This window comes from Brachycentrus maculatus, unplaced genomic scaffold (assembly GCF_059751285.1).
Source record: "Brachycentrus maculatus isolate JH-2025_06_01 unplaced genomic scaffold, ASM5975128v1 h1tg000069l, whole genome shotgun sequence".
Classification (NCBI taxonomy): domain Eukaryota; kingdom Metazoa; phylum Arthropoda; class Insecta; order Trichoptera; family Brachycentridae; genus Brachycentrus; species Brachycentrus maculatus.
In genome coordinates, this window is record NW_028280823.1 from 933,098 (window position 1) to 945,855 (window position 12,758).

Genomic DNA, 12,758 nt, shown 5'->3' on the forward strand with positions numbered 1-12,758 from the left:
GGTATTATAATACCTACTTCATTTTCTTTTCCATGTTTAAACTCATGTTATATCCTTCACCATAATTTACTTCACTTTTATCATATTTATGATTTATGCAGTCACTTTGTGGTAAAATCTATCCCTTTTTAATTAAGGTAATTGACTTAGTAAATATCAATATTTCTTAAAATCCAATGTGACACGTGTTTCGATACATTTCAAACACCGTATGATAATAAGGTGTTTGAAAATAATGCGGAATGCATCAAAAGACATGTCACAATAGATTTTGAGAAATAGTGATAATTTACTAAGTAAAACTTAAATTATTATTAAGACTCTGCTTCATTAGGATGCAGTGTTCAATGTATCATCTGGATGCAGATAGGAATAAAAGAAATGAAAAGATTAGAACACAGAATACAAAAAGAAATAAAACTTCTAATTACACACTTAATAATTATTTTTATTGAAAAATACAAACTTGTACTTTTTCTATTTTAATCAATATTTTTTTATATATCGGGTATATCACACAGAACTTGTCAATATTATTTTTATCAGTTAGGTGTAAGATTATTGTGCTAAAAAATAATAAATACATTATAATATATTTTATATTAATCACTAATATCTCCATTATTCCTAATATATACATCACTTAGTTATATTTAAAAATATTTTTAAATTATAAATTGTGCAGTTATTTATTAGAAATGCTTGCATTAATGTTTGTTTATTTATAAATTATTTCCTCATACTGTCAGATGAATAACCATTTATTTTGGAAGGACTATCAATTCTTATATTTTTAAAGACTGTCGAAGAAGGCCACCGGAACCCAGCAGATTGGCAAGATTCAGCTCTTGATGGTGTTCTTGAACTTTCACTGGCAGATTCAAGCTTTTCGTAATTTGAATACCCATTTTTCATTGAATACTCTTCAACTCGTGGAGACTTTATTTGGAGTTCTGCTTTTGATCTGTCTTTGTAAGCATTGAATCTCAATGTTTCCGAAGCATTAACTCCATTGTGTAAATTTTCCTTAGAATTTACGGATCGAACTCTAGTGTTTTGTGTTTTTGGTATCGATGTGAGTGATTCACTCCTCAAACTTGCATACCCTCCATTCCTCTCCCCATCGTGACCGTTCATATACAATTTGTCGGAATTATGGTGTGATATTTTTCCATTGTGAGATCGTTTCTTAACTTTTTTGTCTGAGAGACAATTGGACGGTTCTGAAATATTTTGATTATCGCTTAGTGAAAATTTAACAGACAACTGGTTACCTCCATGGTTAGCGTATGAACTTTCTGGTTTGATTCTGTAATCATCTTGGTTGTTATAAAAGAGACCATTAATATTTCCATTGCTATTGCTTATTGTAAATTTAGATTCTTCTCTATTGGCTACATCAGAAGCCGAAGCTTGTCGGTGAATTGGATCATGTAGATAAAATGTTTCCGATTGCTGTTTGTTGCCTTCTACTGATTGCATACTCTGGGCTCGATGCAACGATAGCCTTAATGGTTTCTTAGGCGGAGCAGGTCGTGGCCGTTCGGAAGATTGGTAATGTTTCTTATAATGCCCTTGAATAGAATTAGGTTCAGAAGTGTAATCTAGAATTTTCATTCTACTTCTTTTGTATTTATCTTCTTCTAAACTCAATGACGGTTCAGAATCACAATCTATGGTTTTTACATTTTTAACATGTAGTTTTGACATCCTCCTACTGGATTTGTGTGCATTCTGAATAATTTTCCCATCAATTCGATGATCTATATAGTCTCGTTCTGGATTGAAATCAATTTTTTGATCAGAATTTTCCATCTTGGATAATTTTCTACTAAACATAGATGATTTTTGTGATATGTTTGGTGACTTATCTGATTTCATCTTTTCAGAATTATAATTACTGATATCATCTTCAAATTTAATTTCACTCGTTTGTTTTTTTGAACTTTTCTTATTTCCATTAATGCCCCTATCAAAATATTCTAGAAGAGATTTTTTATGTTCCCGTTTGTAACATTTTAAAATATCAGAATTGTCATCGCTGAGAGCTTTGGAAGAAAAGACAAGATTCTTACTATTTTTATAATTTTTATCGAAATAGTGCTTTTGATTATTTTTAATTATTTCAATGGCAGCTGATGTTTCACTATTGTAGTCATAGCTCGGATAATCTTTGGATTTGTGTACGGAATGATGAGAAAGTGACTGTCTCATCGAATATGGTTTGATATCAATTTTTGAGTTTTTGTCTACATCGCTATGATGGTCCAACGAATTAGAACTTCTGGAAGGCTGTAAACTGTAACGGGTATTCAGCTTATTACTTTTGTGATTGAAGTGTACATGGTTTGTAGAATAGTGCGAATGGTTTGATTTTGGCGCATCGCTAAGTTCTCCCAGAGAGTAGCTACTTTTTGAACAGTTTGACTTCGGAGAGTGTCCAACGGCTATTTGAGTACTAGAAACATTAGACTGATTCGATCTGGGTCTGATGATTGGCAAGTTAGCACTAGCTTCAGCAGTATCCTTTCCTCCAACTTCAAGTCCCGGGATATTTGCCACAATAGCTGTCACGTCTGGTCCTTTCTGAAATACTTGAACATCAGGCTTACTTTGGTTTGGTTTTGGATTTGGCTCTGATGTGATGTTTATATTTGTAACATTTTTCTGCATGTTCACTGTAGAGGTCAGTTTATTAGTAACATTTTTGGGAGTCACAATTTGGACCTGAAATAAAAATATCAGAATTAATTACATGAAATTAATATAACATTTTTATTTGTTTCATAAATTTAGTATAAACTCTTGAATGTTGAACCTTAATGGTGACAAGGTTCTTGTCGAAACAAAAAAGTGGTTAAAACAAAGTTGTTTAATTTTGTAAAGGAAATAGTATTGTTTATTTCAGCCAGTAGACCAAAGCCAAGGAATTTATTAATATTATCCACCACCTGTGTGGGGATAGGGATCAAAATATAGGGTCCGCCATCTAAAGTTTTTTTTTTCAACTAGTGCTTATTTCGTGAATGGTAACATTTAGCTCATGTCTGATTTGACAGATAATTAGTTTTATCCTTCCGCTGAGCGAATATGGTTGTGTATACGCTTGAACAACGCTGGGAAATATTGCGACATTACTTTGAAAATCATGGTAATGTTGCAGAATGTGTGCGAAAATTGCGTACGGTTTTTGGAAGAAGAGAAGCACCGTCAGCTCCGTATGTTCGTTATCTTGTGAAAAAAGTGAAAGAAACTGGCATCCTCATCGATAAACCAAAGCGTGAAAAGCCAAAAACAGTGCGTACACCCGAGAATATCGATGTTGTGGCAGAAAGTGTGCGTGAAGCGCCATCAACATCAATTCACCGTCGTTCTCAACAATTGAACATTTCGGAGACATCATTGAGACGAATTTTGCATAAAGACCTTGGTATGACGCCATACAAAGTCCAATTGGTTCAGGAGTTGAAGCCAACTGACCATCCAATGCGTTTTCGCTTCGCTGAGTGGGCCTGCGATCGACTTACAGAAGATGCCGATTTTGCCAAAAAAATCATCTTTTCGGATGAAGCTCATTTTGATCTTGGCGGGTATGTAAACAAGCAAAATTGTCGTATTTGGGGCACAGAAAACCCGCACGCATACATTGAAAAGCCGGTACACCCAAAACGAGTCACTGTTTGGTGCGGATTTTGGTCCAGAGGCATAATTGGGCCATTTTTCTTTGAAAATGAGCAAGGAGTGGCCGTTACAGTCAATGGCGATCGTTATCGGGCCATGTTGAACGGATTTTTGTTCACAAAAATTGAAGAGGAGGATATTGGCAACATTTGGTTTCAACAGGACGGCGCTACGTGCCACACAGCCGAAGCTACACTCGATAGCACTTATAGCATTTTCAAAAAAAAAAAGTTATTTGGCGGACCCTTTAATAAGAAGAACAATGTTTTTTAAATTCATAAAGTACATGCCAAAATCTTGTATTGAAAAAAGCTATCAGTATCTCATTTAACTAATTTGCAAGTATTTGAAAACTAAATTTCTTCAGTATTTTAATATTTACTTCAGCATCCGGGTCTCTGTTCCTGTCAAGGAGTTCAGCAACCTGTTCCTCCAGGTAAGTAATACGGTGAGTGAGACGAAGGTTGTCACTGCGGAGTCCATCTTTGGTTCTACGTGCTTCTTCTGCTTGCTCTCTGAGGGCATTCAGTTCTGCTCTTAAGGATCCCATCTAGAATTTATAAATGTATGATGCATTTTTTGTTTAACAGTTAATCTTAAATTAAATATCTATAAGAATTGCTGTCTTGCAATGCTCCTTAGCCAGTCTTCTCTTTTACAAGGCGTCAGGTTTCCAACTCCTAGGATGTCGAATGATGACAATAATATATATCTGACACTGAGAACATTGTAGGTTGTGAATTGCATATGGAATAATCTAATTTTACAACATATTTGATACAATACCTGCGCAAGAGCCGAATGGTTGTGAGCCCTTGATCCAGGAGAGTCAAAGCCATCGAGTGGTCTTGACCTGAGTACAACCAACTGTGCAGGACTCGGAGAAATGCTCAGGAGTCGACCAACATCTTCCTTACTTTTTGAAAGGACCAGCTTCCCATTTACTTCCAGTAATCTGAAAAAAAAGGAAATCTTTTATGAATAACTATACTTCATTCAGTGAGATAGGTGTAGACTAGGTAATTTTACAACCACCCAATGCAAAAGCACCTTCAAATCCTGTCCTTGGTTAAGATATAAAGTTTCCATCACACTAACATATTCTCCGTTTTTAAGCCCTTATCCTTATTTAAATGGTGCATAGAGCACCGCATGGGATCGACGGACTACATAATTAATTACATGGAGCCAAGGTGATAAGTCTTGCTCTCTAGAGTCTTGTATTTAGAAGTGGAATATATTTGATGGGATCTTGAAGACGATTTTTAAAACTATATTTGAGGCCTTTTCCTCCATAGTATTTTCGTCTAAATATCTGTTGCAGACAAAATTAAAGTGGCACAGATAAACATTTGAAAAATATGAATAGCATCAGCTGCGTAGAAGTGTGACGTATACATTGTCAATTATGTTAATCCAAGGGGCTTAAATAACGTTGTTTATTTCCATCAAAAAAGCGCCAGATGAAGGCAATTCAGTTAACAAGATGTAAACATATACGAAGGTTTGTAGGCGTCGGTGATTACTGTGATAATGAGTAGTATTACGAGTATATTAATACAGTGGAACCTCTCATAACGAGTAATTCGCATAACGAGCAAAAACATGTGAAAAAGTTGCTCCCTTAACGAGCGACATTTCGCACGAGTTAAAGAGGCAAGTCCTTTTTTCACGACATTCACTTGTGAGCCGGGACTTCCGCGCTAGTCAAAACAAAAACTGTTTCGCTTAAAGAGTAAGATTCTTGAACGAATTATGCTTGTTATGAGAGGTTCCACTGTATCATAATTAACATTGCATATTATCTATGGGTTATTCCAAATTAAAATGGTCATTGATACTTATTTTTAAAATGATTCGAAAATTTATTGGTATAATAAATGATTTCTTTCTTAAGTTCGCATAAAATCCGCTAGGAACGCATCGGGATCGATGTAAAACTTGACCTAAACCAAATCTACTTCAACTCATGACCTTTTATAACCATCATTATTATGACTTAATGATGTATGACAATTTAGCGAAAGTTTGAATTACCGGTTGACACTGTTAATTTGAAAGCTTTGTCACTATTTCATGTTGAAATATTTACGAATTTAAAAGGTCAAGAAAATCTCCTATTGGCACTTTCAATAGAGTGGAGCATCAAATAAAATATTCTTTAGTGTATACGGATTCGAAAAGTGAATAGAAGACGAAGGTGAGTGACATAAAAGAGGACAAAATCGTATATCAACGACCGTTACATTTTCAAAATGTATAAAATAATATACTTTTTATCTTTCATAACATTTTGTATATTGCAATAAATCATTCACAATTCGCAGACTTTTCTCCTTTACAATTACACTTCAGATTCACTGATTAGTCTGACGACCGTGACGAATAATTAATTAAAAAAATTAACAAACAAAAAAAACAAAAATTTAGTTTCTGTATAATTTTGATAGATTAAAATGTGCATACAAGTGCATACATGGATCATTAATACGATCCGAATTGCGTACAATTGTAATGGTCGCTATGTTTAAATTACCCCCTATTTATAATTTTTACTTCTACTAACTGATAATGAACCCGATCGTTTTTTACATTATTTACTATCTTGCCATGTATAAAAACCATTATAAAATATCACCCTTAACGCATGATGTCGAAAAATAATAAAAATTATTGTTATATGTTGAAAAGTTGGCAATGGATGTATGCCTTACAATAACGGGTAACCTGTAAACTACCTACTTGTTGCTGGCAATTTGAAGCACTTGAATACGAAAAGGCGGGAGTCAGAGAGCGTAGTTCCGGTGTTGCCGACTTACCAATCTACCTAATGCAAGTACCTGCCCAAGTATCAGGTGTGTACCTACCGGGAGACCAATTTTAATTCGCTTTCGAGCGGCGATACGATATCCTGCCATTGTCGTCACACAATCTGTAGCTATTGTATTCACACGCCTCAAAAGGAAATTACGTAATGGAACTATATCGATCACTTTTTTTGAATATATATTTTTTATAGAGCGCCTTTTTACATAATTTGAACGTCCATAGAAACTGAAAAAACGACTATTTGCTCAGTCTATTGCAGTTATGTAATGGAGTAGTTCGAAAGGGTTCAACTATAATCGTGAATATGTATACATTTTATTAAATTTTAAAGAAGAAATGATTACAATATGATAAATTATATCCCAGAAATAGGAAATTAGATACTAAAAAATATAAATATTAATACAATTACATTGATAAAGATCCCTATTAATAAAATCGAACAATAGTTCGCAGCCATCTATGGGCACAATGAATGAATTCCCGTATAAAATTAAATATGATTCTATTTGTAGTTTGGTGAAAATAGAATAGAAGCCGTAAAGTGATTACTTTCGGCGGAGTATAATCAATTTCTCAACTAAAAAGACTGCTTAGCTCAATCGGTTAGAGAAACGGACGCGATACCCAAAAGGCCTTGGTTCGGGTCTCAGAGTATACTCGTAGAGTTACTTTTCTCTGAGGTAAAATAATTTCATATTGTTGTAATTATATCCTCTTTTTAAAAAAATGTTCGTATCTGGGAAAGATTGTTATAACAAGATACAATAATTCTACTTTCAAACGATAAAAATATGTCAAAAATCAAAAATAAAGATTCGTGTAAATACGTTTTACACAATCGTATCATTGCGATTATCATTATTGCTTTTTCTTCTGTTGATTCACACGAATTGGTTAATCTTAGAAAAAATGTTTAATCCTAATACTCTCTCCTCGGAATAATGTTGAACAATAAAATTATCGAGTCATTGTTTGTTTTGGTGTACGGCGATTCGCAATACATTTTCACACAAAAATGCACCTACTTAAATAAAAGCTACTAAATCGTATTAAATAGGTGTGTGACTAAAACAAACTTTCGTTTTCAAAAATCCTCAGAGGTTTTCAAATATAAATTCGGTTTTCTAGTCATTGTTTTGTGAGAGGAAGAAATATATATTATAATCTATATTCCATTCAGACATTAGCGTTTTTAATGAGGTGTTTACGTTAGTGAAAGCTGTTGAAACAGATAATTAGGTACTTTTGTATTTTTTTGTTATTATTATTAACACTTCCTCTGCGATGGTGGGTCTGGTCAGACCCACCATCGCGGAAAATTATTGATTACGTAATAGGTAATTTGTTTACGTCGTTTTCCTTGAGTGTAATCGTTTTTCAAAAAATTACCTACAAATTGAGATACAAACGAAAATTATTGGACCAGATTCAAATGAGTTATTTAAAAAAAAAGAACAAATAAAATATCAAAAATCATATTGAGTAAGGTCAGTTGATCGCTATCAATGTGTTAGTGTGCCGTCTGCCGTGATTTTGAAATCCCAAAAACAAAAGCATACATTGTCAATCTTTGGCGATTGTTTCCGTTTATTGTTTTTTTTTTTATATTTGTTTTTAACTGATTTATTTGTTTACTTGTATGACGGATTAAATATCATAAATATAGACTATAAGGTAAATCTACATTTAAAAAATATTAATATTACAAAACACAGACCTTCACAATAAACTGTTTTATATTTGAACGATTTCTAGTTTTATTTTTTTTTAAATCTTTTCGATACTTTACCACAATGGCAGGAAAAAAATAATTATCTCATGACGAGATTGAACGACTTTTGGACAGTTCTAAAAGTGAAAGAAAAGTGAAAGAAAAGTGAGAGAATAGCGCAGATGACAGTGATTTAGAATTCAAAAACCTTAGATTCAGAATTTGAAAGTGCAACGGAAAACGTGGTTTTATAAGAAATGTCAGTAAGTGATAAAAACATCGATTTCAACAAGAAAAGTACCGATTGTCCTCTTATTTTTTGGTAACAATTTATTGGTCAATAATAAAATTAAATATCATACCTATTATGTCTAACGAACTTGTATATAAAATTTTTATAATAATTAGTTTTATTTGGTTTCGTACAAAATTGTATTCATAATTTCTAAAACCCGCAAAATGTTTATGTAAGAAATTCCGTATATATTTTTCAATGAAAATTTAAATATTTTCACTGTATTTAAAATGAATTTTAATTGCATTATGGACAAAAATTTATCTTGAAATATTAACTCAAAATCCTAGAATCATTTTGTGGTTTTTGGAGCTAACTGCCACGTTTTATATTTGAAGATAATTACTTAGTTGCATTTTGTTAATAATTCTATCTGTTATGATGTTGACTTAAAATATAGTTATAAAATTAAAAACACAAATTATTTGAATTCAGTAAAAATAAAAATGTTTACAATCACTGCTTCATTGCCAACCATGCTACATGCGCGTGTGACATGCTCCGCGGTAGTAGTGAGTATATAAATTAGTTAGTCTGTGGTAGTGAGCCGCAGCGCGCGGTCGCGTTTGGATGTAAAATTATGCGCTTGGATAATTTAATTTCAAAACTATCAAAAACTTGAAAATTCTCATACAAAACTTATGACACATTATCCTATTGCTATGTAGGCTATTTTGAATAATATATAAAATATAAAAACCCGACGAAAAACGCCTAAAAGGCGATTTCTGTACTGGGTCAGATCAGACCCACCACCGCTGGGCGCGTTTTGTTTGAGGCCATCGCGCTTTAGGTGTTAATATGACATTTCCGGCGTCTAATTACTATGTGTAACACCACTTTTACATATTATTATGTAATTCAATGTATAGATATGAAATTATTCAAGTATCTAGCATATTAAGTAAATTTTGTCATTGTACCTCTTCTTCTTCTTCTTATTATAGGCCTTGGGGCCTGTTTTTGCCATTGTACCTACGTAATTTAAATCATTCTTCAATGATTCTTTTTCTGTGTGACCATACTGCCAGACTACGGAATGAATTATTTTTCTGTAATGCACATATTTCGATAACTTCCATGAAACGTCTGAAACATTAGTACGAGTATTTATTCTTGGAACGCTAACTGTAGATAACATTATTCCTTTCTTTGGTCCCTCTCCCTCTCTCCCCTAAATTTCTTATCCGATCCAACTCCCAATGCCTTGTTTGCCTTCATCAATTTATTATATTTGTGTTTAAGGTATAAACCCGCCGTATTATATGGGTATTGTCCGCCTCCGTGGTGTAATGGTCAGCATGTTTAGCTACCGTGCTGGAGGTCCCGGGTTCGATTCCCAGGAGGAGGTGAAAATGAATATTAGTGATTTAACACTGTAATATTTATTTAATATTACCCTGGACTGGTTCCTGAAGCGCAAGAGTGATCACCTTGCCTTCATGTAAGTAATGATCAAGATAATACTGCGTCAATTTGATGCAGTGCCCTATGCACCATTAGGTGCGGATAAGGGTTATAAATAAAATAAAAATTAAGGTATAAACCTTAAAACACAATTACTGGTCTGTTTTTGACTGGATGGAACATATTGCTTTACAGCAACAATCCCTAATAAATACTACAAATTCAAATACAAAATAAGATAAATCTGACGCACTAATAACACACATCTATTTACAAAAAATGTTATCTTTCTCACTTCCGTCCGTACCCAATGGTGCATACGGCACTGTATCAGATTGAAAACCTTGAACCCCATACTTCGTGTTCCATTTCCATTTATAAATTCTGCTGACGTTCCTTGATCAAGAAACCGATTATAAGTTTAACATGTATTCTAGATAAAGCAGAGGGTAAAACGGGTTTTCGTACTTAATAATAATCACACATATTCCTTAGTACGGTCAGTGTAACGGATCTCGAATCATTTAAAACGGGCATCCATCTTTTATTTTCCTTCGCTCCTGTCCTTACTGTATTATTACTACCCATAGAAACGTTATCAAATCGCTAATCTAGTGCACTGGTAAGATAATGTGATAGGTATGACGAGTAATGATATCGACACTACGACGTAGAGTCGTAGACCGATATACAATACACAAATACGCCAGATTTTTTCCAGTACAGTGAGATCACTATTACAAATGTAATGTCTGTGACCACAATTAGAATAAAAATGTACAAAATATTTAAACATATACGCATACTTCTGTTGTCTTTAATGAATGAAATTGGCCGCCATTCTTGAACATCCTGAACGGTCCGCCGCCAGAGTATAAAGATCAAAATTGACGAATGTGGTTTTAAATTAAAATAAGTTAAATTTAATTCTACACCTAGTTGAATCTCAAAGCGCTCTTGAGGTGATTTTTCACGATAACGGCGGTAAATAAATTGTGAAATATTATTGTTTTCCTCAGCAAGTGTAATCTAGGTCCACACCATTACCAATAGAAGGAGCCAGTACTTCCTCATCTGCTAATGCCTTCATGTTCTATACCTTTTTTATTCTACACTTTCCCCGTTATTATTTCCTGGATAAGTTGCTATCGATCATTCTCATGATGTTTCTCAGGTACCTACTTAACTTTCCTAACCTCAAAGTTAGTAATTGGAGAGTTTTCCCGATCTCTCACTTTTACTAGCGTTGGCGCCTATTTTTTGTGAGCTTGCTTGCGGGCCCTGGATTAATATAGCATTCTGTCTAAATATATGTATGTCAATTCTACATTTGTATCCCGATCAGTCTACTTTTGCAAACAAATTAAGTTTTCTAAAAGCACCAGCGATTCATTTTGGTTTACATTAAAATATGTTGAAAATAATTTATAGCAAATTTTAATAAAAAATATAAATGAGTAAAAACACGGCAATATCGTACAAAAATAGGTACTCTTTTCTTTGTGATCATATAAACTGGTCGACTATCGTCGATATAATATTACCATCGATTAATTAACCCAACCCTAATTGGGTTGGGTTTGGATATCAATATTGGTCACATCTTTTAGCGAATGAAAATGACTTCGAGCCTCTGATAATTATTTTATTTATAATGAACAGAGTGACTGTCAGGTATCTATCTCTCAAGATCTTTATTTATTATATTATTGAGGATTTTAATACCATCTTTCTAATTGGATAGTATTTTAATAAAATTAAAGGTGAATACATAGTGAATTTAAGGTGGCAGTATTTTACGAGTCACGAATATTATCTTAATTTCTCGTTCAGTGGTAACTTTATATCGTTCGTTTTGCCCATAAATCATAAGCCTAATATGAAGCTTAGTAAATGTGTAGTTTATCCTAAACATTACAACGATTCTTTTGTTTGTTGATGCATGCATAAAGTAGATTTTAATTAGGCACGTGAGATATTTCAACTGGGTCACCCAATTGTCTGTAAATGCACGAGATTTTTAAGCAACGCATATCTGGAGTATCGGGTCGATTCAATTATTAGCAGAAGGTTTATCTACGGTTATTTCCTGGGAAATCTTCACCGCTCGCCTGTATATGATATGCAAATTTAATAGATGTTTGCTGGAATTTTAACTTCCAGCATCATCTATCACCGTAGCACTTAGACTTTCCGGCACATGTCCATTGTTCTTTCCTATTTGTATCCAGAAATATTGAGATACATATATTGTATAAAGGCAGATAAACATTTAACGTTATTCATAATTCATGACTCGATTGAGATGAATTTAGGGGTAGCTTCTAAGCGAGAGGAATGTTTATCTTAAAAAGTATGCAAAAATATCCTCGTTTTCAACAGACATCCGCTTTCATGGACATATATTCGGATTTTGTTTAATATTCTTTGCAGTGCTAAATTAGGGGTAACTTAAAAACCATACAAAAAAATCCTCGTTTTCCACAGACACCGCTTTCACGGATATTTGCGCGGATTTTGTTTAGTATTCTTTGTGGTGCTAAATTTGCACAAATTTAGTGAAATTTTATTCGGGATAATATGTGAAATATTATGCGAGACAAATGCGCTCATTTTATGCAGAATTGGTAAAATATTATTTACGGTACAATATACTATTTCTATTCAAATTAATTTTGAATTTAATAAAACGATACCTTATTTAGGGTATAAAATTATTTTTACTCCTTAGATCTACTCAAAGGAATATTGTTTGGTTTAAAGTTTAAATTATAAAAAAATGTTATTCATCATTTTTTATAAAATAATAATCATTATACGTATATTTTGCAC

The 12,758-nt window shown here is 33.2% G+C and overlaps 1 protein-coding gene across 4 annotated transcripts in view; it reads right to left on the minus strand.

Annotated features, from left to right (window-relative positions):
* Positions 1–600: 600 nt before the first annotated feature.
* The window catches only part of sprt (PDZ domain-containing protein sprite), an 87,514-nt gene continuing 75,356 nt past the window's right edge, over positions 601–12,758 (minus strand). For all 4 annotated transcript variants that reach the window (XM_088256937.1, XM_088256935.1, XM_088256934.1 and 1 more), the window contains 3 exons: positions 4,468–4,636; positions 4,064–4,231; positions 601–2,727 (listed from right to left, as the gene is read on the minus strand). In XM_088256937.1, coding sequence (XP_088113063.1) covers positions 730–2,727; positions 4,064–4,231; positions 4,468–4,636 — 2,335 coding nt within the window. In that variant the 3' untranslated portion in view covers positions 601–729. The remainder of the gene's footprint in view (positions 2,728–4,063; positions 4,232–4,467; positions 4,637–12,758) is intronic.